This window comes from Chelon labrosus, assembly GCF_963514085.1.
Source record: "Chelon labrosus genome assembly, chromosome: 5".
NCBI classification, from domain to species: domain Eukaryota; kingdom Metazoa; phylum Chordata; class Actinopteri; order Mugiliformes; family Mugilidae; genus Chelon; species Chelon labrosus.
The window spans coordinates 28,756,741-28,783,427 of NC_140341.1; the positions used below are offsets into that span (position 1 = coordinate 28,756,741).

The 26,687-nt window shown below is 41.4% G+C and overlaps 3 protein-coding genes across 4 annotated transcripts; 1 reads left to right on the top strand and 2 right to left on the bottom strand.

Moving 5' to 3' along the window:
* Positions 1 to 347: 347 nt before the first annotated feature.
* ddx18 (DEAD (Asp-Glu-Ala-Asp) box polypeptide 18) lies at positions 348 to 6,515 on the bottom strand. 2 transcript variants are annotated; one of them, XM_084544731.1, is made up of 14 exons: positions 6,357 to 6,515; positions 5,746 to 5,940; positions 5,490 to 5,666; positions 3,716 to 3,851; positions 3,469 to 3,569; positions 3,180 to 3,379; positions 2,920 to 3,034; positions 2,631 to 2,770; positions 2,378 to 2,539; positions 2,125 to 2,277; positions 1,888 to 2,001; positions 1,670 to 1,726; positions 1,015 to 1,192; positions 348 to 796 (listed from the first exon to the last, which is right to left on the bottom strand). In XM_084544731.1, the coding sequence occupies exons 1-14, from the start codon at positions 6,463 to 6,465 to the stop codon at positions 651 to 653; spliced, it is 1,983 nt and encodes a 660-aa protein (XP_084400857.1). In that variant the 5' UTR covers positions 6,466 to 6,515; the 3' UTR covers positions 348 to 650. The 2 variants fall into 2 exon arrangements, with proteins under 2 accessions (XP_084400857.1, XP_084400856.1); XM_084544730.1 differs by having other exon boundaries at positions 349 to 796; positions 5,490 to 5,669.
* Positions 6,516 to 8,437: 1,922 nt separating this feature from the next.
* On the bottom strand, positions 8,438 to 9,955 carry LOC311488052 (uncharacterized protein; the record flags this gene model as incomplete). Its single annotated transcript, XM_084544555.1, has 3 exons — positions 9,660 to 9,955; positions 9,294 to 9,451; positions 8,438 to 9,193 (listed from the first exon to the last, which is right to left on the bottom strand). Exons 1-3 carry the CDS (start codon positions 9,835 to 9,837, stop codon positions 8,438 to 8,440), a joined length of 1,092 nt encoding a protein of 363 aa, XP_084400681.1. The 5' UTR covers positions 9,838 to 9,955.
* A 475-nt stretch (positions 9,956 to 10,430) lies between these two features.
* Positions 10,431 to 25,498, top strand: LOC311487804 (actin-related protein 3). The gene is made up of 12 exons (XM_084544184.1): positions 10,431 to 10,622; positions 15,120 to 15,175; positions 15,472 to 15,596; positions 17,551 to 17,661; positions 18,147 to 18,242; positions 18,493 to 18,600; positions 19,508 to 19,651; positions 20,920 to 21,093; positions 21,340 to 21,432; positions 22,063 to 22,188; positions 22,835 to 22,918; positions 24,387 to 25,498. The coding sequence occupies exons 1-12, from the start codon at positions 10,579 to 10,581 to the stop codon at positions 24,480 to 24,482; spliced, it is 1,257 nt and encodes a 418-aa protein (XP_084400310.1). The 5' UTR covers positions 10,431 to 10,578; the 3' UTR covers positions 24,483 to 25,498.
* The last annotated feature ends 1,189 nt before the right edge of the window (positions 25,499 to 26,687 follow it).

The window sequence follows — 26,687 nt, forward strand, 5'->3', positions numbered from 1 at the left end:
TTTTTATAAATAAACACTAATATATTCAACACGTTCACTGAAACGCTGGAGGCTCACAAGTCCTGTCAAAGCTGACTAGCTTTTATTATGTAAAGGGATGTGGTACTTTGTTCATCCTCCTGACTGATCTATGAGATAGCCATGTTCAGTTCTGCAGTGTGTACAGAATTTTCCCAAATCCTTATTATCTGTAATTAATTGTCAAGATGCACAGCAAGAGTCCTTCTGCTCTGCAGGAATGTAATGATGCTGTAATGTGATGGAAATCTGATTTGTACAATAAAAGGGAACGTCAGCATTCTTGTAATTAGCTTTTGTATGAACAACACTGTAGCATGAATGAGGCATTTATTAATGAAATCTGATTTAATATGCAAATCAGGAGCAATAAAGTGGACATCTGTGGGAAATCAGACCTCCACAAGGGGACATATGGAATTCAGGAGCATTCTACATCATGTGTGTACATTTACAAAATATCTTTAACACAACTCATAGGAAGAAAACTGGATAAACGACATCTGAGGGACTGTTTGAGGGACCACACAGCCCCCCACCCAAAGCAAGAAGTTCATGTGTTAAAAAGGGGCAGTCATTTGAAAACAGAGCAGGAGTTTGTCCAGGAGGAGATGTAGTTTACTTGAAAAGTCTCAGCGGGAGAACTGTCTCCTATCACCCTTTCCTTTGTTGACGTGCTTGAAGATTTTGGATTTATGCACATTCTTGGACTTCTGGTATCCAAAGCCACCTCCGCCGCCTCGCTTCTGGAGCTTTGAACCTTTACTGCTGTGGACGTCTGAAGAGTTGAATTAAGGAAGACATGGGAATGTTCAATGATTTGTTGGAATCTTAAATGCTGCTCTTTTGTCGTGAGGAAACCTGCAGACAGATGTCCCACTCGCATTTGTGCATGCAGTTTGTACCAACAAAATATGTATGAATTGTGGAATATCTGCACTATAACAAAAATAAATACAAAACAGTGAGCACGTGTATAACCAAAGCAAAGGATACTGAGATCAACATATGGAGGAACTTTGAAGCCAAAGGACAGCGCCACCATGGGGAGGTTGAGGGTGTTGACGCTGTAGATCTGTTTGAGCGAGTGGGAGTCGTAAGCCCTCACATACGACTTGTAGGCTTCTTGGGCTGACTTGTGGAGGTAGTAGTTCTTTTCGATCAGTTTCTCCATCTGAGGAATGAGAGGGGTTCAGATTTAAAAGTATGATATGTCAGTTACTGTGTGTACACAACATTCAAACAAGCAAGAGTGAATGAAGAGAAGGAGTGACGTCAAAGAGAACAAAGCAGTGAATCGGGTAAATACAACTCTGCTGCTTATGTTTTAATGCACAAAGTCACACCTCTGCAGGGAGGTGTGAATTTATGCAGAGAGATGCATAAAGATAAAGATGAGCACAGCTAAATAACCTGGTCACTTCTTTGTTCTGCTACCACACTTTGTGCACTGTTACTGACTGGGGGGGTACACACCCACTGCCATAAGGCTGCAATCTAGAAGCATCCTAAACACAGCTCTATTAGAGGAAAATATGAAAATACAGGCATGATTCTTCCGATTATACCTCTAAGCCAGAAACCTGCATTTAATTGTACTAGTACAGATATTTCAGACCATTTGCATTGAGAGTACAAGATGACTTCTTACCTGGGACTGGATATCAGAGATCTTAGTCCAGGAAAACTCAAACTCACTCAGTGGAACCTAGACAACAAAAGACCCAAGTAAATACAGACAAATCTGTTTGAGGATTCTTGTACTCAAAGCTAAAATCAAATGCAGCATGATAAAGGCTCAACTGGAGATTCCTTTCATAATTTACAATAATAACACTAAATTAAAACCAGACAGTCTCAGATGGTTACCTTGGCTTGTTTGAGGAAGCGCAGGAAGCCGAGCTCTTCTGGCCGCAGGATCAGGAGGGCATGGCCTCTGCCGTTGATGCCTCTGGCTGTTCTGCCCACTCTGTGGATGTACTCCTGTGGATGCAAAGTTGAGCAAAACATTAGTCCTATTCTCTGACTGACTCTGAATGAATCCCAGCGACGCAACAAGTACATGTTTAAAAAGTTCAACTCTGTTATTCTGTAATCATTTGAGACCTTGGGGTCATCTGGAGGGTCATACTGGACGATCCAGTCAACCTCTGGGATGTCCAGCCCTCGAGCTGCCACATCTGTACACAGCAGGATGCCTGAGTCAGCGTTGCAGAATTGGAAGAAGGTGGTGGTACGTTTGGTCTGCTTCTGCTTGCCCTGGGAGATGAAACAATGCGAAGGAATAGTTTCGTTCAAACAGCCGTTGTTGTAATTTGTACTATACAAAAAATAATGGGCACTGATCATGAAGGCTTACGTGGATGGCCATGACAGGCAGGTCAATGTAGTTGAGTAGCTCATAGTGGAATTTGACAGACATGCAGGAAGAGAAGAAGACCATAAGTTTCTTCTTGCGGTTCTTCTTGAGGAAGGTGAAGAGCAGGAGGAAGCGCTTCTCTGATGGACACACCACATAACCCTGAAACACACAGAAGATCACAGCATCAGATCAGTGTGCTCAGGACACAGAAAGCTGATCTAGCTCCTGTATGACAGTACAGTGACAGTACCTGCTCCAGGCCGTCTACGGTGGCATTGTCTTTGTTGTCATCCACCCCGACGTACAGGGGCTCTTTCTTCAGGGAGATGCGAGCCAAGTCCTCCACCTTTCGGGTCTGAGTGGCTGAAAACAGCATCGTCTGTCTCTTCTCTGAAGACAAAAGGCAATCCAAGAGAATAGCATCGGTGAGAAGTTTACTATGTAAACTATTTCAATTTAAAGAGGATCATATTTTACACATGAAGACATGACATTTTTTAACAACAACTCATCATAGAACTGAATGTTGGGACACATACTTGGCAGGAGTTTGATGATCTGCTTCAGTTCCTCCTCAAAGCCCACCTCTAAGATGCGGTCAGCCTCGTCAATAATCAGACACTGCAGGTTCTTGAACATGAACCCAGGGGTATTCTGAAGATACACAAAGCAAACCATTGAAGCAGTGTTCTCATCAAAGTATCACAAAAGGCACAAACAACAGAACCCAAGGATGAAATTAGAATTCCAAGTCTGTTTCTGCAAATGGCATGAGACCTCAGGACGCCCACTGACTCACCTGCAGGTGGTCCAGCAGACGACCGGGCGTTGCCACTAGGATGTTGACACCGTTGGCCAGTCTTTGGGCTTCCGCTGAGCGGTTGCTACCCCCCATTATCAGACCATAGGTGTGCACGTGGTGAGTCATCAGCTCCTTCATGACACCATACGTCTGCATGGCCAACTCACGTGTTGGAGAAAGGATCACTACACCAGTCCCTGGGAGGAGGACAAGAGATTAGGTAATCAGTACTCAGGTGTGACAGCAACAACACTCTGCAGTGAGAATAAATTCACAGGGACCTCACCGTTTCTGGGCATGAACTTGAGTTTGTAGATGAGCTCTATAGATGGGATGAGGAAAGCCAAGGTTTTACCACTGCCTGTCTTGGCAGCAGCCAGAACATCCCTATAGAGCAGGAGAGGAAATACAGTTTATATACAGTTTTTTTCTGACCATCTCAAACTCTGGGATTAACAGGAAGGGAATCAACTGACTTCAAGGTTCAAAGCTAACATAACAATTCTAAACTATCCCAGGAGAACCTGACTTACCTTCCCTCCAGCAGGGGGCGGATACTTTTATGCTGGATCTCAGTCATGTGTTCAAAGCCCATCTCCTTCACTGCTCTCAGCGTGTTCTCACTCACGAATTCAGCGAGAGAGGCAAACGACGTGTCCTCGAACGCCCCTGAAACAGCAGTAGACAGCTCATGAGGAGACGCATGCTTTCACAAAGTCAGATGTTTATTTTCCTGGAGAAGGCCAACTAACAAGCTGGGTGCAACTAATGAGATCCAACATGTCCATGTAGTTATTCCTGTCAGAAGAATCACTGGTGACTTCCCCCAAAGATAACCACAAGGTTTTCTGTTTGCCTTAGTTGACACCCATTTCATGATGGAAACACTGAAAGGGCAACACATAAAGGCAGCACATCTGAGCTACCTTATTACCTTCTAGTGAATGTGCATGTTAATGTTAAAGAAATGAAACACAACCCCTTCTGCTTAATGAATGCAAGCAGACATAACCCTGCTTACCCTCTGCAAGAAACCAGGTTAAATGAAACAAGTGAGAATCAGGGAAGGGAAAGCATCAGGGTGGAAAGTTAAAAGGAAAGATTAGTACTTGTGTCTGTTAGTAATTACAGTATTCAGCTATAGAAACTCAAACACTTTTATGTTAAAATCAATGATGGCTACATTCAAACAGGAGAGATAAATTACCAATCAAAACGCAAACTTGCTGGTTTGGTATGAAGTTTGACTTTGGAGGCATAATTTGCCATGTTTACAGTTCATTAGAAAAAAAACTCAAATGCATAAAACATTTCTGACATTTATTTTCACAAAATATAAAGTGCCTCACTGGTCATAATTATTACTGTGACAGTTAAGGTACTGAAATGCTAACCTCTAAAGGGAAAAGCAGCACAAGAGTGGCCGCTTAAATGTTCAGTGTGTGAGCAGAAAAGTAAGATGTTTAAAACACCTACGGTGAGTTAAGTTTTTGTTGCAGGAGTGTGTGTGCACAGACAAACTGCCGACAGGAACAGCTATTGGATCACGGTGCATACAAAATTAAACACTGGATGCTGATACAGCATGAAAATCTGCACCTTGTGTAAAGATGAGAACTTACTTTATGTTTCTGTAGCCTATTTTCTGAGGCCCAGGGACAGGCAGAAAGGGCAAGACATAACAAGATTCATTTTTGCTTTGGGGTCGAATCCTGACATGTATATGCTGTATTCACGTAATTGTCAAGAATAAAAATATCAAGATGTTTTATGAATGTTTTTCTGTCTTTGTCCTAATAGCATGGAGACTAAATAAAGAAAAGCGAACTTTTACAGACTGAACTGACATGTTAAGAATTGCCTGAATCAAATGTCGTATTCACTGTTATGCGTTTGTCCTTTTAATCTAATTGTTTATAGTACTGACCAGCACTCCAATACTGTACCGATACATAAATGAATAGGACCCTGTACTATTCACTATGGCATTCACCTCACCTGGAGTTTAATGATACCACATTCAAAAACATTCCAACTACATTTAACCACGGCAGGCAAGATCACATGTCAAGGCCTTCTTCATCCACATCATAATGTGGCATTACATTAACGAAATGACACGTGTGAAATTCTTAATGGAAATTAGTATACAGCGCATGTGGTCTCATTCTGATCCCTTCAAAATATGGGATATATACTCTACCATTTGAATGTATGTATCTTAAGGAACAGGGTACTTAAAAGAGAATCTCCAAAGCAACATAACTGTTGAAAACACAGATCAAGAGATGATTATTTCCTCAGTACCTGTTAAACCAGATGGCAATTCAGGTAGATCGTCCTCTTCATCGTCTTCAACTGTGTCTTCATCATCTGCAGCTCCCTCTGGTTTATCAGTAGCCTTTCCTACATTGTCCTCAGATTCCTCCTCTAATTCTTCTTCCTCCTCCTCATCTGCTTCTTTCGCCGTTTTGCTCTTCTTCCCTGCTAAAATGAGAGTTACCACCATTAACACAGCCGTAACATAACAACTATAGTTTGTCTAAACTGTCCTATCTATTACCTGGTGGTTCAGCAGTGTCAGTAAGCTTTCTTTTCTTCTTTTTCTTCTTCTTCATAGGAGTTGCCCCTGTAGTAGTGGCTTCCTCTGGTCCCTCAGCCTGCTTGTTCTGTTTCTTCTTGGGCTCGCTGTCTGCCTTACAGGAGGTGGTTGGTTCCTCACAGCTTTCCTCCTCCAGCCCGTTTGCTGTCAAATTCACTGCAACAAAAGCAAAACGAGATTAGATGAGTGGAGCTGAACGAACTTCGTGACAACGCTTCTTCACGCCTAAGACACTCGGCATAACGCTGACATTTAATTATAAAGTATAAAAGCAGAAAAGGGAGGAATGTGTTACAGTGCTAACTAGCTAACTGTTAGCAAACCATGCTAACAAATCAGAGTAATGAATGTCAGACTGCGGTGGCATACAGATACAGCTATGACCTAGAAACTAACGTTATCAGTGTCATTCTGAATCTAAACGTTGACGTTTAGCCGGTGTGACAAAGTTTACGATTAAAAAATGACGCCGTGGAGAGCTAACAGTTCTAGCTTAGCTTTTCTGAAGTTCGGCTTCGCTTCAGAAATGGAGGAAACCAACAACAGCAGCAGTTTTTGTTGACAACACATACCCGTCTCTTCGTCTTGTGTCAGGGACTTCTTCTGTAATTTGCGCTCTTTGTTCTTTTCATTTCTTTTCTGAATTTTCTTGCGGAGAAGCTTCATCTGTAGGTCCGCCATGGTTACGTCGCCCGACACACGTGTGTATGTGTGTGGTGTTCAGGACCCTCCGGGGTACCAGTCTGCATTGCCTGAGTGAAAATGTGAAGGACCTCTCACATTGCGTCCACGATTGCATCCACTCGCACCATGAGAAGATGCCGTAATGAAAACATTCCCAAAACGCTACAAAAAGTATGAAACACACTTTGACATTAGAATTAAAGATAAATCACATAAAAACCAGCACAAAGTATCACACATAAATAAAAAGTTAACACACTTTGATATAAAACGTTTAAAACTTGTAGCTACACTGTGATTTACAGCAGAATGGCCTATACGTCCTATAAAATATATTTTTTTAGACAAAATGAAACCCTAATTTCCCCAAGTGCAATGTGACTACATTCGGTCAAGCGTATTCATTTATAAATATACAGCAAAAACCCCTTTAAATATAAAGTCCAAGTTGCAATATGTAGCCCACATAATGAATAGTCATATATACCATGTTATACTGTTCTTACCCTTCATATTGTTCATGTGTGTTTGTTTTGTATACAAATGTTCTGTGTTTGTTCATGTGTTTTGCTGTCTCTACTGTTCTGCTTATTCTGTTTGTGGATGTTAACCCTGTGTTATTTCTGTACTTCCAATAAATCTACATCTTATTTCATCATTATTATACTTTGATTGTGACTGTACGGTGTAGAAATGGACCACAATATCTGGGAAATAAGTATGAATTTAACGGTCAATCAAGTTTTGTCTTTTAATTAAAAAACAATGAACAAGTCACATGTGTGACATTCAAATGCAGACAGCAACAAAATATCTGGGGACAGCAAAAAACAAAAACGGAAAAGTGAATTCCAACCTTATAATAACTCTACCCTTTTCCTGGCTATTTCTTCCATGGCAGCAGATATATTTCACCCATTTCTAGTTTAAGGTTTCCAAATATTTATCTTTTACACCATCTGGATTTTTTAAATGTGCTGACAGCTTAATATTAGTCTGTCTGTGAAGGTTGTTGATCATCCAAGTCATGGTATATCCAAAAAAAATAAGCTGAAGCAAGGACAACTGGACTGGTTAAAAAAGACAGGTGAGGAGTTGCTCAGGATTCCTTAACAACTCCTCACCCATCTTTTTTTTTAACTATATAAGCTATATGGATGAATAGCTTGAGTTCAGTTTGTTTTCGGATGTACTATTAGTTAATTTTATCATATGGAAGACTTTTTTTCTGTTGAAATATCACCAGTGATGCTTCTATGCACTGAACCATCTGGCTAAGACTTAAAATTATAACTGCAATATAAGCAGTATTCCAGACAGTTACTAGTCCAAAAAAAGTGACTGAGACGATATTTTTTTTATCTTATGGGCAATGAGGACAATGAATGAATGTGTTCTTACTTTTCTCCACAGCACAGCCTACTCTATTGCTCATAAATGCGGCACGATTTCATGCACATTGGCTATGGAATGAGTATTCGGTTTGAACAGATTACACAGATGAAGAGGGAGAACGAGCATTTACTCTTTAATGAGAGCACAACATAAATACATTTACTTGAGATGACACATCACCCAGCGCCTCGTGCTTATAGCTCAGGATTGTCTGTACCTCGGTCATACTTGGAAGGCTGTCCAGTTTCTGGATGAACATCATCCAACACTTACCACACTTTGGGTAAAGACTGAGAAAAGGCGTGGCTGTAAATGTCAGATCTTAAGTGTCTTTAAGTCCTATTCCTCAATAACAGCCATGCTATTTTACTCGATATGGCCAATTGCAGGTCCTCCTCGCCCAATATCACCTTAGTGCTTGCTCTGGGGGGGGGGGGGGGGGGGGGGGGGGGGGCTCATTCTCTGGGTTCTGTAAAGCATCTTGAAACAATCTGGATTGTTATTGACGCTATATAAATAAAATTGCAAGGAACAAATATGAGGACTTTCGGACTGACAGTCCATATCTAAAATTTTAGGCAAGTGATAATGGCTCCTCCTCAATCTTTACCGTGTGTGGTTCTGTCTCTCTCTTGATCTCAAAAGCCTGAACAGTAACATGAGAGCTGTTTCCACTCATCCCCTCCACTGCCTGACCTTGATGGATGGGTTGAGATGTCTGACTCCTGGACACTCTCCTGATGTGCTTCATCTCCTCCCATCTCTGCACCCTCCTTCCAGCCTCACAGCCTTTGTTCATTCTCTTCACAAACCTCTGCCTCAAAGAGATACTGGTCTGTGAAGGTGGCCGTTGAGGACTGGAGCAGTTCTGTGTGCTGTCCTCAGTGACAGGTACAGGTGGCACTCGAATGCATTGTCTCTGCAAGTCTTCCTCCGCTGCTTTGAACACCAGGTCGGTGATGTCTCGGCGTAGTCTCATGAGCACCATGGGGTCTTTAATCTGCCGCATATCAGCCAACATGACCTCTGTGAACTGGTTCAGTGTGTTGTGTCTGGATGTGTTCAGTGCAGCTGTGTGACTGGGCTGATTAGGAGAGCCCTCTTCACTGTGACAGCGTGGACAGCTCAGAGACATGACCTCTGTGACCTGAGGCCGAGGGTTTGGACAGTGCAGCGGGCCAGGGGCGACAGACTGGGGCTCATCATCCAGATCTTGCCCAGTCACGTCAGCATCCAGTGTGCCTCCGAAGGAGCTTCCCATCTCCTGGTCAGTGCTTCCTTCTGTCTCCACTTCCTCATCGTCTTCCCCCTGATCAATAAATGTGTCGTCCTGCAAAAAATACAAAAAGTGAGCGTAAGAGTGTAGTCAGGACTGACTGAAAGCATCTACATGGTGTGTGGCATGTTGTGTGACATGAGTTTAAACTTACCAGACCAAAATCACCCCGCCTGCGAACTATGTAAGGCCTCAAGAAATCAAGTTTCTCCCTTAGCTTTTTCTGCTGGACAGTGCTGACCTTTTCAGGATGCCACAACACTCTGCCATACTGAGTTCGCAGAGATCTCGACCTTCTCTCAACATCAGATACTGTAAGAAAAAGATTAAACGTAGACTAGACGTAAGGATAGTTGAAAATCCTATTCTTATTCTGCACACTCTAACTTTAACATACTAAACTAAGTGCATGCCTCTACCCTGAATGGTGCAGCAAGATTTTTTTAAGCACCATAAACTGAATGCCGCATCCACCATGCGCTGCTTTTGCATTGCATTGCCCTTCATCCAGCAGGCTTACCGGGCTTTCCGATGGACAGCGCGAACTCTGCCCACAGCTTTGTTTTCAAATCTTTGTCGTAGTAAGAATCGACCGAGGAATTAAAGAGGCATTCATGTCTGCGCCAGAAATCTATCAGCATGGTGTCCATTGTAGGGCCCCAGTGTGGTCCCCGAATCTGACCACGAAAATGAGTCATAGTCTCCCGTTATTTCTCATTAGGTCGCAGATGGACAGAACACCGGCAGGTCTTCCTCTCATGGAGGCTGCCCATCTTGTTCGTTTATTAAAATTCATGCCGTATGGCGAAAAAATGAACGTTACTGCCACCAACTGATTTGGAGCGCCACTCCATATAAAAAATATTACTATCAGGATGGATTATTATGGATATATTACCGTTAATATACATATATTTACGTTTTTATTAATTATTATCATTATTAATAATCATGATAACTAAAAATCGTGATTCAAATCACCTTGTGCCCATGGCTAAAGCTTCCGTTATTATTATTATTATTATTATTATTATTAGTGGTAGTAGTAGTAGTAGTAGCTAATTATAATTCATTTATTTATTATTATTATTTATTTTCAGAAATCCATGTTTCCCATGTATTTCATATTAGAAAAAAAAAAGATAAACTGTCAGTTCACAGTAAAATACAAATGACAATGTGTACATTGTAAAATAAACTGCACTAGTGCCGCCCTCTCTCGTTGATTGACAGCTGCACAGCCCTGCCTGCATCGCTGAACCCGGCCTCCGCCATCTTGCCTCTCCCTGCCTGCCAGGAGCCGAGTGCGGAAGTGGAAACTGCACTGTGCGGGCTCAGGGTTCCGCCTGTGGACGGCTTGCCAGAAGATCCTCCAGCCGACACAGCCTGCTAACCATCACACTTGACCGTTTCGAACGCAGCAGAGACCCAGGGGAGAGATGGCTGGACGGCTACCGGCGTGTGTTGTCGACTGCGGCACAGGGTAAGCTGTCCAAACCCGACCGCCGTGCAGACCGGGGGGCTCGGGTGTCACCGAGAGGCTGAGTTCGGTTAGGGGACTGTCAGTGTCAGCAGCAGCAGCGACTGGGTGTGTGTATGCTTGTCTCTGTGTATATGCAGACAGCTAGCCAGCGAGCTAATATGCTAACAAACAGCTAACTGTGACATATTACCATCTCCCGGTTGCATTCCGATATAAACCGAGCCAGGTCATTTGAGCTGGTCTGAGGTGCACAGGCGCCGCTTATTTTTAACGACCGTAACCCTGCTCGTTGGCAAGATTTCATCTTCAGATTGTGTTTTATTCCTGTTGAATGGATTTCACTGCAAGAATCCAGCTAGTGTTTGCTTGTTGCAAGACCGAATACTGAGTGAGGAAGGCTTCCCTCACAGCTGGTTTCATTCATTTGGCGCTGGCAGGCCGTTTTTTTTAACTACACTCTGAAATTATAATCTAATTGACCAGATTTACCGCAGTGGAAGGTTTTCAGTGAAAATAGTCGTGATTTAGCTAGTACAATTCCTAAATCTTTTTTTCTCAGTAGTGTGGGTTTGAGCAGGCGCAGTGCTACTTCCTATACAGCCTACACTTCCTCATTCACGCTTTTTAGTCCATATATGGTCGTTTCTCGGCATCCCAGCATGTTTTTTTGATTAACTTCTCTAATTTCTCCTCTTTACTGGGCTGCCGATTCTTTTTCAAAACTGCTTAATGTGGATATTTCAACAATAAGAATTCGCCTCGGCATCTAATGTTGTTTGAAAGTACATGTAAAACAGTCCAGGGCTACATTGTCTTGGCTCCCCCTGCAGCTCTGTTAGTATTGATCGTTGTGCTGAGCATACCTCTTTTCCTGCTTTACTATGAGCTGAGAGTTTCACTTCCGAATTTCGAAATGATAGTTTAAACCATGTATGGTTTTTGAAAAAATCTCACACACCCATCCTCATCTGTATTACTTTTATTGTGCGCTTATTACTATTTTCTCCTGTGTAATTCGTGTCACACCATTGTTTATATTTTTCTCCATAAATGATTTCCACTTTGAGGGGAATGAACGTCTGTCAGCCAGTACAGATGTAGGTTTTTCCAAATGACAAGAACGGCCCGATTGGTATGCTCAGTTAATTTTGGGGGCTGAAAGCGGTTTGCATTTCTTGCATGTGGAGGCTTGAACTCGTCACTCCTCACATTTCTACCCCCACACCCCCCTTTAGGCTGTTAACCAGTCTGCTGCCTCTGCTCTGCACTTGGACAGCGAAAGGAGCTGCAGCGGAGAATTGGGTTGGTCTGTGCTAATTTCTTCCCCTCAGGCAGATGGCTTTTGCATTTCTGGCCAATTCATAACACATATGTTCCAAAGTCAGTGACTAGCGATTACTCGAAATAATGTTTGGTCGCAGGGGCACAGTTTCGTTGAGATTTGGCCCGTTGGGAACTTTGCTATGGATTCACAGCTGAGCCTCAGAGTGCCAGCTATTGGCAGCGGTTGTAAGGTACAGAGGGAGTTAGTTCGGCAGCTGTCTTTGAGTCATGCTCGTGATGGCCAAACAGTGACAACTTCACTTCCTTTTACACGTCAACCTTTAAGTGGCCGTTATTATTAGCTTCCACTATTCGACTGAGGGATGAAACAACCACAGTTGCATCCAGATTTGGGCATAGTTTGGTCAGACTGTCTGCTGTGCAAAACTGGCACCGCTTTGACAAAACAAGGCCTCTACAGCACGAAAACAAAGGTGTGAAAATCTAAGGTGTTTCACCTTTGTGCAGTTGGGTGGAGTCATTTGTAATCTCTCTAAAGGAAACAACTGAAATTTCACAACATATGCCTGCTATCATTAATAAACCTAAGTCAGACTTAAGTAAACATGCATGTCAGACAACAGAATTTCTGTTAGTTCCCAAACATGAGGCTTCTTTCAGTTGAAAACAGCCCTTATCATACGATCATTTGGCAAACATAGCCTCCAGGAGTTCATCCTATTGCCCTCAGCTCCAGCTGCCCTGTGCAGTGATGTCCATTGTCAGATGTGTGGTGCATTTTAAGCATGTCAAGGCAGGTTGAGGTAGACAAGCTGGGACTGTTCTGTGGTATGAAGGTGTTCAGAGTACTGCTGCTACATTCTGTTACTGTCAGCCTATGTTGTTGGTACTACCTTGACAGAAGTGCAGTAATCCCATCGGTTCATAATATCCACTGTAAAGTTTATCTTAAAATTTAAAACTTTCATCCTCTTTAAGATGGAAAGTCTCTCCTGTCACAGCAGTCTATACCATTACTATAATGGTATTAATACTATTAATGTACAACTTTGTCTGCTGAAGGGCAGTACTTGACCCCAGATACATACAGTACAGCATTTTATTCTATGACCATAATTGTTTTCTGGTATGTAATTCATATCAAGTAAAGAGTCGCTGTTCATCTAAAACTACATTTACTCATTTCAACCTTTTTTGCGGTGACTGCTGGCCCAATAGTCACGTCTCATTTTAGTTCTGCATTTGGTTTTCACCATCTGACAAAAGGTTTCTTAAGATGAATGGCCTCAGTTAAATGCATCACTTTTGTTAACTTGCTCACTGTTATATTTGTATTTCTGGGCAGGTCGTCTACAGTGCAGTTTTTCCGCTGATCATACAGTAGTTAACTGCTTGCTATGGCTGCAAATGAGGTTGATTTAAAGCAGAGAGGTAGAACCAGAGTGCACAAAACCAAAACAATAAGCTGAACGATGCTAAAATCTTCTAACTAAGCTCAACTGAAGGGCTTCCTGACATTTTTATAGTTTGTCCCTAGAAGCGTCACCTTTCACATTAAACATAGCACTTTAATATACAATATAACAGTTTAATTTAAGAAATACAGTATGTTGACTTTGTGAGTTGAAATGCACTTCCATACCGTCCCTGTTTGTTCATGAACTACTTTCAGTGTAGGGTTTCATCTGACTACTACCTGCAACCTATTCTATATCCTAAGATGACACAGTGAGTCAGTAATAGGATGTCTAGTAAGAGAATTTCCACCGTCTTCTCTCAGAACTGGCAAAGTACATAATCTACTGAATATTGCCTGTGTGTTGTTTCTCCAGGGTGTAACGTTTAGAAATCAGCATCGGCAGCTCTGTTTGAACATTTTGATCTAATCTGGCAACTCCACCTATATGCCATGTACACCAAAAAAACAAACACCACGCAGTCTTTTCAGAGCATTTTGTTCCAAACAAACTGCTCAGTTAAAGATGAAAAAAAGCATGCAGTGTGCTCACATTCACCCGTCGACCAGTGTCTTTTACTGTCAGGGGAGGGAGACTTTATTTTATATATATATTTAAAAAAAAGACATAAATCAGAGTGTGCATCAGATCTTTCCAGCTGAGAAGCAGCCATTCCTTTCTATCCTATAACTACACGTACACTCATACATGTGCAACACACATGGGCTTTAAGAGGAATGTATTTTCTCTGTTTGTGGTTTAATACCAGATTTATTGATTATTCTTTGTGTTTTGCTGTCTTACAATCATTCTTCCTGTCTGTATTCGTTCTGCACAAACGTCTGTTGTTGCTTGTGCATCACTTCCTGTGCATCAGAAGGTGATATCCAGGAAAAGGAAACATTAATTGGACAGGAAATTCAAAAGCTGTCATTTACTTCTTACAGACCTAATCTAAACAGTTGTATGTTGCTACTGAAGAAATAACAGTTGAGACTTTAATACTCCTGAAAATATCTTTTCTGGTATTTCTTTTAAAGTTGAATTCAAAGGAGCCTCTGTTATGACCAGGATGTGGTCTATTATGCCCACAGTGTTTTGGCATTCGTCAGCAGTGTCCTCTATCAGTCCCTTGGGCCCAGTGTGCAGGAAGCACGAGAGTCTTGCCTGGGCCTACTCCAATCAGGAGTACATCTGGTTAGCATGTGCCCCACAAAACACCATTCAGAGGAGAGAACGCTGGTTACTCAAGTCTTTGATGTTAAGGCTGAAGGTGTGCTCTCAGTGCCCAGACTAAATGTTATTTGAACATGGAAATGTCCTAGAAACATCTTGAAAAGTGATTTCCTTGCATGCTTAGCTTGCTTTTTAAAATATAGAGAAGTAGATGATACAGCATTTAATCTCCTTGGTTGTGGTCCCAGCTGCTTTATATTAAGGATTTTCAGTTTATTCAAACGTGATCTTTCTCCCATTGATAAATATGAATAGTCTAGTGTACCAATGCATCATCAATGGCCCTTTTAATAGCCTCCCATTAGCAAACCCAAAGTTGCCACTGCTTTTGGCACCCTACCAGTGCGCCAAAGGACAGTGATGGCATTGATCAAAACGGGAAAACACAACAGCCAAAACTAATCTTGACTGGAGTAAACTTTCCCGCATACAAATGTAATGCCAGCAGTGTAGCTGGTGTTTGGTGTTGATCAGCAGATTTCTTCTCACCAGTGAAGGCTGATTTTTGTTTCTCTTGCAGCTACACCAAACTGGGGTATGCAGGGAACACAGAGCCACAGTTCATCGTTCCATCATGTGAGTATTTTACTACGCATTGAATTCCCATCCCAGCAACCAGTAATAACTATAATGCATCCTTGACATGAGGAACATGTTTTCCTGTTTTGACGCAATAATTTATCTGCCCTAATTATTTAAATTCTAATTCCATCTTGAGTTTCAGCAAGATGTTTGACTTCCTCCTTTTATCTTGAGCTCATCCGTCGTATAACTTGACTAATGTAACTTATTTACTAAGAAAATGTACATGACTTTGTAAGAAAGTTTATTCTCTTTGTTACTGTCTACTGAATTCATTCTTTTCTTGTCAGGTATTGCCATCAAAGAGTCAGCCAAGGTCGGAGACCAGGCCCAGCGGAGGATGATGAAGGGGGTGGATGACTTGGATTTCTACATTGGAGACGAAGCAGTAGACAAACCCTCGTATTCCACTAAGGTAAATGAACCTGGCAGCTTAGCTCACCCACATACGTGCCTGGCAAAGCAATAACTTTGTGTACTTACACATCACTGTGCTACTTTGTATTTTTAAAGAAAATGAAACATTCAGTGTGTGTTTGTATGTGTGTGTTGAAGGATTCACGAACAAGAAATGGTTTCAATTTTTTTTTCATTGATTTCTTATCCTGATTCAAACAGTGATGACTATATGTGTCTTACGTCACACTGAACAGTAACTACAATGTTAAAAAGGACAGATGGATATTGTTTTTATTTTAGAGAACTACAGGGTTGGTTGAACTTCCTAATTTCACAACTATACAATGTGGATGTGAAAGATGAGTCAGACAAGACTCTGTGTAAGATTACTGTATCTAATTTAATATGTTTTGTGACTTTGCTGACATGGTCTGATTTGACCAGATGCTACTATTTTGGGATACCTGGCACTCCAGGCATCGTTGTCCATATTTATATACAGTCTTTGCTTGAAACGGTTTATGTCCGTCCTTGTGAGCCAGTTAGTGGGATGGCTATGGCTCGGTAGGTAGAGTGGGTTTTCCACGAACATGCCGAAGTGCCCTTGAGCAAGACACCTAAACCTGAGTTGTGTGAGCAAATGGGTAGATGTGTTACTGTGTGTCACCAGTAGGTAGACAGGCACTATATAAATACAAGACCATTTACCATTTAGCCAGTATGCACAATATCAGACAAACTCTTTACCAAACAACTGAACTAAACGTGGCAGTAAGCACTATTTTACTTAGGCATCTACTAATGATGCACAAACCACAGTTATGTCCCCAGACACAACAGTTATAGTCTATGGGTCGGGTGGGCTGGGTCATAAAAATACAAATCCTGATTAACAGTTAATGGGCTGTGGGTGGGCGAAATAATAGCCTGCATCAGTGTAAAGGGATTTAAGTCATCAGCCTGGGTTCAGACTATTGTGCAAATACTACAATGTTGACCTTTTCATTTTTATCAAGAGAGAAGAATGTCTGCTTTAATTAATGTTAATTATAAAATGCACATAACTGGGGTCTAAATGATGAGGACTTTTAAAAGTTGTTATGGGGAGCAAGCTTTGGGTACATAGAAACATCTGTCTTCATGATAAGCCTTATTGAATTTGTAAAACACCTGGCATCAACACCCTACAATGACTGAAAAGTTTCAGGTTATGGCGAGCTCCATCTTACAGGTCATGAGGATCCCACTGTGGGAAAAAGCTTTAAGTCTGGAGTATATAAAGAGTTGTGACCAAATAAAGTATACCACTGTAATGAAAAGTAGCTGATTTCCAAGTGTACTGTTGATGAACTGTTGATGGTGGCTTCATCTCACAACACCTCAGGAAACCAAGAATAATACATTTCAAGTTAAACATTATAGGGTTCGAGTTCCACACTATTTAAATAAGGACATATTTTACCCAGTGAGTCTGTTGTATGGCCCTGGGGTGCAGTGTAGGGCCCAGGAAAACATTCCATAGTGAGACAAATCTTGTAGAACCAGAGTTTCAAAGTCTCAAACTAGTCTTCAACAGTCCTGATAACGCATTATTTAATCAGGGACATCATTCCAAGCTGTTCACTGAAGTACTTCCTTGTCATCATCCAAGTGTTGTGGATGATGACAATCTGGTATTCCTGCTTACTCTGCCAGGGCTAAAGCATGCCATTGGACAGCCAACGTACTTTGCATTTTTAACACTGCTGTCACAGCATTGTTGGACTTGTTGGATAACACTGTGAGGACACCAAAACTTTTGGAACTAGAAAAAACAGCCTGCTGCTTGGCTACTGCTCACATACTGCGTTGATCAGTTTCTTTCTTTTCTCATCATTGATGTTATATTTGTTTTTCTGTACTTCTGTGCATCCAATTGCTGTGGAATTTCAAATGCATTATTCTAATTACTGGGACCTTGGTGCCAACAGTGGCCAATCCGTCATGGGATTGTGGAGGACTGGGACCTTATGGAGCGCTTCATGGAGCAGATCATCTTTAAGTATCTGAGGGCTGAGCCTGAGGACCACTACTTCCTCCTGGTAAGAGTCTTAAAAATATAGCCACATCAAACGCTTCTTAGTAGCCTATAACCGATCAGCCACAACATTATGACCATGATAGGAGAAGTAAACAATATTGACCGTCTGGTGACAATAAAATGTTCTGCTGGGAAACTTTTGGACCTGGCATTCATGTGGATGTTACTTAGACATGTACCACCCACCTAGACCAGACCAGACACCCCCACACAAAAATGGTTTAGGAACAACTCAAAAAACATGAAGAACAGCACAAGGTGTTGACCTGGCCTCCAAATTCACTAGATCCCAAACTGATCAACTATCTGTGGGATGATCCACAGAGGCCCCTCCCCTCAACCCCCCCCCCCCCCCTAACAACATTCTACAGCCACAGGGCACCCTCATGTTACAGAGTTCATCTAATGATAAACCACTTTGATTTCCTGATTTTAACCACTTTTGTACTTGTTATGTAGTAACGGCATTGCGTCTTGTGTTTGCAGACGGAGCCTCCACTGAATACACCAGAAAACCGAGAGTACACTGCTGAGATCATGTTTGAGTCCTTCAACGTGCCGGGGCTGTACATTGCTGTGCAGGTCAGGCTCATATTCTTTGATTTGTAATTTGTGTATGAAAGATACTGTTTGACCAGGAAGTACAATTAGAATGTTCAGTTTTTCTAAGATGCATTAAAAGTCAGTTTTAAATAAAATAAATCTTATCAGATGCCAGGCAGCTACTGCTACTGCAGCAGTGTAAGAATACTGTGCAGGATCGACTTCATTAATATGCATTACATTTCCCTGTGTCTGTGTGTGTGTGTGTGTGTGTGTGTGTGTGTGGCAGGCTGTTCTTGCCCTGGCAGCCTCCTGGACGTCCAGACAGGTGGGAGAGAGGACGCTGACAGGAACCGTCATCGACAGTGGAGACGGTGTCACCCACGTCATCCCTGTGGTGAGTTCATAGAGGCCCCTTCGATTACTCACTCTCTCACTGACATGAACATACTTCCTGCTTTTTGATTGATTGACATTTATGTGTATATATTGAAGATCTTGCCTTGCGGATGCTCCTGTGATCATCCAGAAGTTGTGTATTAATAGAGTCTGTCCTCAGTACACTTATACCAACATATTTTCATAGCGGTTTGCTATATATATATATTTTTTTTTTTTTGTTAAAGGGACCAGGAAGGACTTTGTGTAAACATCCAGTCCTTAAGTGGACTTGCTATGATCATATTGTTGAGAGACTTGTCATTTATTTTTATTGAGTGCTGTGTTCATTGTGGTCATTTGTTAACTGTTAATAAACACAGATGGCTCACATTAAACTGTCATTAGGAGTAGCAGCGTGTAAAAACACTGTGTAAAAGAATGTTACTGAGTTAGATTGAGGTTTTTACACAGTGCGCAATGAGGAGCTTTCTCTCCTTTGAGAATAACAAAAAAATAAAAAATGCACCTGTGTTCTTGCTGAGTAACAGGACTGTGTTAATGTTTAAAAGTAGGCCAGAGTGTTTTAGATGTTGGAAAGAATTACTCAGTCTTTAGGAAATGTGCTTGCAGAATATATTTAGACTGGGTGACTGAATCAGCATGTAGCCGGTGCTGAACATGCACAGAAAAGAAGCCAAACACAGCACTGTTGCAGTATGAGGGCCTCGCAAGACCCACATCTAATTTAAAAAAAACAACCAAAAAAAAAAAACCCAAAAAAACCCAAAAACCAAACTATATTAACTGGAGACTCTCTTTGTATTTTCCGCACATGGGTTTTCCCTATCATGTTGGACATTATTTAACATCCTTTCTGTCCCTCTCTCTATCTGTTTGTCTTTACTTGTTCCTCCTTCTCTCAGGCTGAAGGTTATGTAATTGGCAGCTGTATAAAGCACATTCCCATCGCAGGACGAGACATTACCTACTTTACCCAGCAGCTCCTCAGGGAGAGGGAGGTGGGCATCCCACCAGAGCAGTCGCTGGAGACGGCCAAGGCAGTGAAGGTAGGTCATCAGCTACAGTTTCCATCAGCCACACTTCTCAGTGTGTCAGTAGCTGGCAGTTATTTTCTTCCTCCACCTGTGGATAAGATAAGAACATTACATTTATATAGCCTGAAATTATATGGAGACAACTTTATTTGATGAAAGGAGTGATACATTTCAAGTTTAGGCTTAGTTTTTTATGTGCACATGTGAAAGTGGGTAAATAAGTTAGCAGACACATTTCATTCCGTGGAAAAAGATTATTTCAGTCTGAAAACATGCATGGGAATCCAGTCTAATTTGCCATGGTAACAGCACTGAAAAATGAGACGGCCAAGGGGATTGCGGCTGTTTTTCTTCATAAGTCCAGCAGATGGCACTATCGGTCTGTTTGTTACCTGCAGCTGGATGCCCTTCACAAACTCCCTGCTTTTGTTCTGCTTTCTTTAGTTTCTGATGATGAACACTGTTCCCCAAACCGAGATCAAATCAAGCTTCAAAAGATTGTTTTGTGTAGGATATGACTAACACTGACAGTAGCACAAACTTAAAGAAAATTAAATCTAGAAGTTACTTTTTGCAGTTTAGTTTTTGTTAGCATAAGTGTGTTTGTTTTTTTAATTCAGTTTTCAAAAAGATATGCCTTTATGTTTATGGCTTTTGCCGTCCCTCATCATTACTCCTTCTGTCAGTCACCACATTTTGTTGATTCACCTCAGTTCTCTACAATTCCTGCATGTTTATTAAATAGCTTTTTATCCAGGACTTTGGTCTTAATGTCAAGGACCATTCTTCATTACTTCCCAGACGGACAGACAAGAAATAATGTGAACTGAAATAATCAGCATTACCATAGAGGGGCTGGGTGTTGCATATTGCCAATCATGTCTGGAAATGTTAATTCCCCTGCTGTCTGGATGGCAGCATGGAGCATATTCCCTGCACATCACAATAATGACATCTTGTCTGAATACAGTATGCTGTTATATACTGCTCATTTGAATGCTCCCCAGGGCCAGAGATATTTCCATTCACTGTTACAGGAGCCAGATCAATTACTGTTCACACTTGTGTGTTTGTTTTAAATTGAATGCATTATTTAGCAGTTGCAACTAAAAGTAGAGACAATGTCCATCGTGCTCATTGTTCTTATATTACTTCACACTGTCAAATGCTGGGACTGAAATAGAAAATGTGAAATAACTGAGTTTGGAACGGCTTGGTATGTTTTTATTTCCAAGAATCAGAAACAGTCGGTTATACTTTACTGGTGCTTTCCCCACTAGGAGCGCTTCAGCTACGTGTGCCCCGATCTAGTCAAAGAGTTCAGCAAGTACGACACAGATGGCTCCAAGTGGATCAAGCAGTACACCGGGATCAACGCCATCAGCAAGAAGGAGTTCACCATCGACGTGGGCTACGAGCGCTTCCTGGGGCCTGAGATCTTCTTCCACCCAGAGGTTCGTCCTAATTAAAGCAGGGAACACAAGTTTATTATTATGGATGATATGAGTCGCATCTCAAGGCTGCCCTCAAACTCCCACGATAATGCTGACTGCCTTAATAATTAGTGGCGCGCTTTGTGTAGGAACTAACTGCACAGCCCTGTTGTGTATATATCAGTACGTGAGAAGCATGTTTAGCATCTTTGGCACATGCTCAGCAGCACAGGATGACATGCCGCCTTTGTTTCCTCGCCATCCCAGTTCGCCAACCCTGACTTCACCCAGCCCATCTCTGAGGTGGTGGACGAGGTCATACAGAACTGCCCCATTGATGTCAGGCGTCCTCTCTACAAGGTAAGCTGATATGCATATTTTTTAGGAAGACTAAAAAATTCCCTTTCCATGCTTCCCAGTATTTCACTGTGAATGTTTGTTTGGTTGAGATTAATAGCCTTCACACTAGGCGTCACACCATTTGTCTGAGGGAGCCATTTTTAACGGCAAAGACAGGTTTAGATGAGACAGACAATAAAAATGTGTCTATTATTCATTAAAAGTTGCTTTGAATTTACCTGAACTTACCACAAAGCCTTTGCGTGATTTTTTTTGTGAAGAAAAAAACACTTTCTTTTAATTTTTTAATGAGTTTTAATGTCTTAACAGATGATCTTGCTCAGAGCCAGAATGTTTTATTTAAGCTTCTATTAAAATCAGCTTGTCAAATGATCTATTGTTTTGTCTTTGTTAATGAACAGCCTTGGGACTTCGTGTACCGTGTAGAGATTTAAACGATTAGAGGGAGTGAGTGAGATTTATACTTTGCTGTTTATGCCGTTTATTTCTCTTCAGTTCCCCTAGCAGTACCATGGTACTGTAATGGACTGTTTTCCAAGAGTGGCCGGCAAGGACCCAGTTGCGGGTCACTGATGTCAAATGCTCCTTTCTCTACGGCTTTGTAATCCCCATCTACTTTTTCTTCCACAGAACGTTGTTCTGTCAGGAGGCTCCACCATGTTCAGGGACTTTGGCCGCCGTCTGCAGAGAGACTTAAAGAGGACGGTTGATGCCCGACTCAAGATGAGTGAGGAGCTGAGCGGAGGCAAGCTCAAGGTGAGGGCAGACATTCATTTATATGCAGCGCCGATCAATAGCACTCGACAAAACACAATTACTGTGTGAGGAGTTGAAGTGAGAGAAAAACCCTCTCCCTTTAAAAATATTATTGGTACAGAAGCATACTTGGATGTATATTATTACAGAGAATTCTAATGAGGGCTTAAAATCTGCAATTGAAATGTTTCAGCCTCAAGTGAGAAGTGTATAGTTAGTCTGTCTGGCCTCCTCTTTAGCTGGCCAGGTCATGAAGAGAATGCATGTGAATCATCGTTCACTTGTAGCTGTAAGTATGCCTCAGGCCTGAAAAGAGCAGATGGTCAATGTAGCCAATCCAGTCCAGAAACTAGAGTTCACAATTTTTCACAATATTTATTTTTTTCTGCAGTAAGCAGTACATGTACTAAAATATACTCATCATTGAAATCGTCTCTAGATGCTTACAGAACCCAGAGCCTTGTGTACATGTATAGCGTTCCAGTATGAATGTGCCACAAACATAACCATTATTAAGATTCACTGTCATTTTTAAAATGCCCTTACAGTTTTATCGGCTTTTTCTGCCTCAAGTCATCACATTACTACACCAATGCTGAGCTGAGTGGAACCGATCCCTAACTATCTCTCTCTCCTCCCTCCTCAGCCCAAACCAATCGATGTCCAGGTCATCACTCATCACATGCAGAGATATGCAGTGTGGTTTGGTGGATCAATGTTAGCATCTACTGTAAGTACTGTCAACCTGCGCTCACTCTACTTTATCATCATGTACTAGTTATGTGTTGTGACAGGAAGATGATTTCTACTTTTAAATTCGTCTTGTGTGGCGTTCAAGGGCACGCCATACTTTTGTTAAATTTGTATTTATTGTGTCATTTATTTTAGTCCTGCTGAGTGGAAGTGAATGCTGTTTGTGGTGATGGCATTTATTATCCTTTCCCCCCCTCTTGATGAGTTATTTGTGTGAGTGATTGCGTGGTAATTTTACCAGCAGGAAATACGTGTGGGAGCAAAGGTCTTTGACTGTTGATTCTCAAAAGGCTAAGACATGGTAAAATGTAATAGAATAATTTCCTGATTAGAATAATATTTCTTTTTGTTTCTCAGGAGTCTCAGTTAGTGACAGTTCACTACTCTATATTTCTAACTTCCAAATTCTGGTCTGTATGTAGAGCAATTTATCATTATCTCTACAATGGTTGGAAAATGTGGATGGCTTAGCAGAGACAACAAGCACTCGGATCTTTCTACAGACCCATAGACAAACAAATCAGTAGGGCTGCAGTGGATTACCTTTTGGATCAGCCCAAGGTGACCTCTTCAGTTAACAGTGTGCTGCTGTGCAACAATCCTGTCAGTAATTTTTAGATTTGTTGGCCTGAGAATGCACCAGAAATTCTCATCTACCCTTCAAGTGGCTGACCTGGACCCGTGTGTATGTTAGACTGACAGCTCATCATTAGATTAGATTATTCATTTGTTTATTTATGCTGGCGCATACAGCACATTGTACTGGTAACAGTGTTTAGTTAGTAGAGTTCTTGAGGAATTAAGACATGGTCTAAACTCACCTTAGTTGTCATTTGCAGATTCATTTTTAAACTGTTAAATAGGTCATTAAACTGCCTGCAAACTGTGGCAGAACACAGTTTCCTGTGTGACCATTTACTGTAGAAGCTGTATGCAACTCAGGACATATGTCCTTGGGGCAGCTGTGGCTCAGTAGGTAGGGTTGCCTGTTAACCAAAGGGCTAGGGGTTCGATCCCCAGTACATGGACCATGTGCCAAAGTGTCCTTGAGCAAGACACTGAACCTGGAGTTGCTCCCAGTATTTGGCACTGGTGTGTTTGTGTGCTTGTGTGAACAAATGGATAGATGTGGGACAAATACAAGACCATTGTTGGTTAAGAAAAAGAAACCTAGACCTCAGCGGCTTCTATTGGCAGAAATGGGATATAGTTTCTAATGTATAATCCCTTACTGTATTACTGCTATTAAGTTTTCTTTCAAGAATATGCACTTAAGGTTTTTGGTGTGATATTGCAGTGTGCACAACATTTCCTGTCAAATGGTTCTTAGGGCAAGTAGAGTCCTAAACAACATCACAAATATGCGAGTGTATGCCGTATTTTAAACGTTGTCTGTTCCTACGGGCTGTTTTCTAACCTTCATTTGTGTTTGTGTGTTTCCCCAGCCTGAGTTCTACCAGGTCTGCCACACCAAAAAGGACTACGAAGAGATCGGGCCGAGCATCTGTCGCCACAACCCTGTGTTCGGAGTCATGTCTTAACTTCGGGACCTCCAGAGTCTAACAGCAGCGAGTGGGGATGGGGGTAGGGCAGTGACGTTAGGCTATGCTTTTCAAGTACTTGTTTGGCTATGGATGTGTGGGACGACAAGGTGTTACGGAGACAGAAACTAAAAAAATAAAAAAGAAAGTAAAGAGACCAGACCAGACACAGGCAGGCTGGAATTTCTATTGTGAATGTTCCTTTTTTTCCCCTGTTTCTTTTGTTATATTTTTCCTGTCTTTTCAAAATGAGGGAAAATGTTTTGTAAGCCAAAACAATTCAAAGAACATCTCTGGATGTGATGAGGAATATGCAGTGAGTACTGATTATAAAGGTTCTAATGATGATGAATAAGATGGTGTTGGTGGATGTTGGCCCAGGAGGATGACAGTAACATTGATAGTAGCTTCCTGACACCAGAACATATTATTTATAGATATAACGTCAAGATCAGGCAACAGGCAAGATCTGATGATCTGACAAGTTTCGAACATATTATTGTCTCCTTTTGTTTTCAGCATTTTCTTTTCTGCTTCAAATGCACAAGTCTGTGTATCACGATAAGAGCTTGTTTATATTTCATACAAAAATTTTTTATATGTAAAACTTGGGAAATCAGGGGTTAGAATAAAGTGAGATACCAGTATCAACAAGAGACTGTTTGAATCCACGATGCAGCTTTGATACGCAGTTTTTGTCTTGAGTTCTAGTAGGTGTTCTCCCATCATTCCCCACGTGTCATCGCTGTCTGCCCTTTAATTCTTCTTAAATGACTTCACATCTGCTTTCACTTCAGACTGTGCCAGGTTTCCACCTCTGTGATGGAGTGAAAGAAAAGAGAGGACTTACCGAGGTTCTAAAAATCAAACTCAATAAGAATGACTGTCAGACCAGTATTGTTAGACTAGAACTTTTTTTTTTTTATTATTAAATACCAAATTATTAAAAGAATGGAATTTGTGTATTTAATGCCTTGCAACATTCCAATAAAGGCTCAAATTTGTTTCTAAGCGCAGTCGTCTTCTTCATGACTTCCTTTATCTTCTGCTCAGCCAACACTTTTTATTTGTTTCTCACAAATAATATAACAAATGTTATATAATGCTTAGTAATATGATAATAATACATTTTATGTTGACGTGCAACCACTAAAATAATCAAATCAGCACAAATGGGAGGGGGGGGGGGGGGGGGGTACAATAATACAAAGGAAATATGAAATATTTTAAATCAGCTTGTAACAAAAACTATCACAGAGACGATACAAACCAGGTCCACTAACCACAAGACGAATGGCTAACAAGTAGTGAGTGAAATATACCTTATGTTATGGAGTAATTGACTTATAAGTATTCAAGCAGACCAACAGGATGATAACTAAATTTAGTTCTATTTTTCGTTTTATAATCTTATTTCAAAGGGCAAGTAGACAAAATATGGCTAGTTTGGGATCAGTTTGTTGGTTTTTCTAATAACTTTTTAATGCTGATTTGAAACAAAACTAAAGTTTGGTTATTCTCCACAACAGTGTGTGTGTTGTGTGTTTCTGCGTGCCAGACACAAGCAGCACACTGAATGTGTTTTGTGTGAGTTTTGGCTGTTTCTGGTGCTGGAAACCATCAGTTGTATCTGGCAATACTGACTAAAATCCTGCCACAGAGGTTAAGACACACGTATTTCCAGCTGCTTCTCCATCTCCGCAATTTTTGAATTGATTGTTTTGGATCAATAAAGATGGAACACATGTTTGTATCTCCGAACGTAATCTTTCCTTGATATGTATGACTCGTCTTTGGCGAAAGTTTCAATCGTCATTGTTGAAAGTGAAGCAGTTATTAACCCGTTTTTACAGAGCGAGCCAGACTGATAGGCACAAGTATAAATGGCTCACACCAGCATAGGCTCCGTGCGTAGGTTATGACGTCTAGTCCCACAGAGGCATAAACTGCACTTAAGAGTTGCGGACAACACAACACTGAGACCTAGAACTAACCAGCAGATGGCAGCAATGTGCTGAAATGGCACTTATTCTTCTTAAGAAAGTGTTTTGTAAAAGGATAGTTCTTTCATTCCTTCATCTTCTGTAACTGCTTATTCCTGTTAAGGGTGGCGGGGTCTGCTGGAGCCTATCCCAGCTGTCATCGGGCGAGAGGCGGGGGTACACCCTGGACAGGTCTCCAGTCTATCACAGGGCTAACACAGAG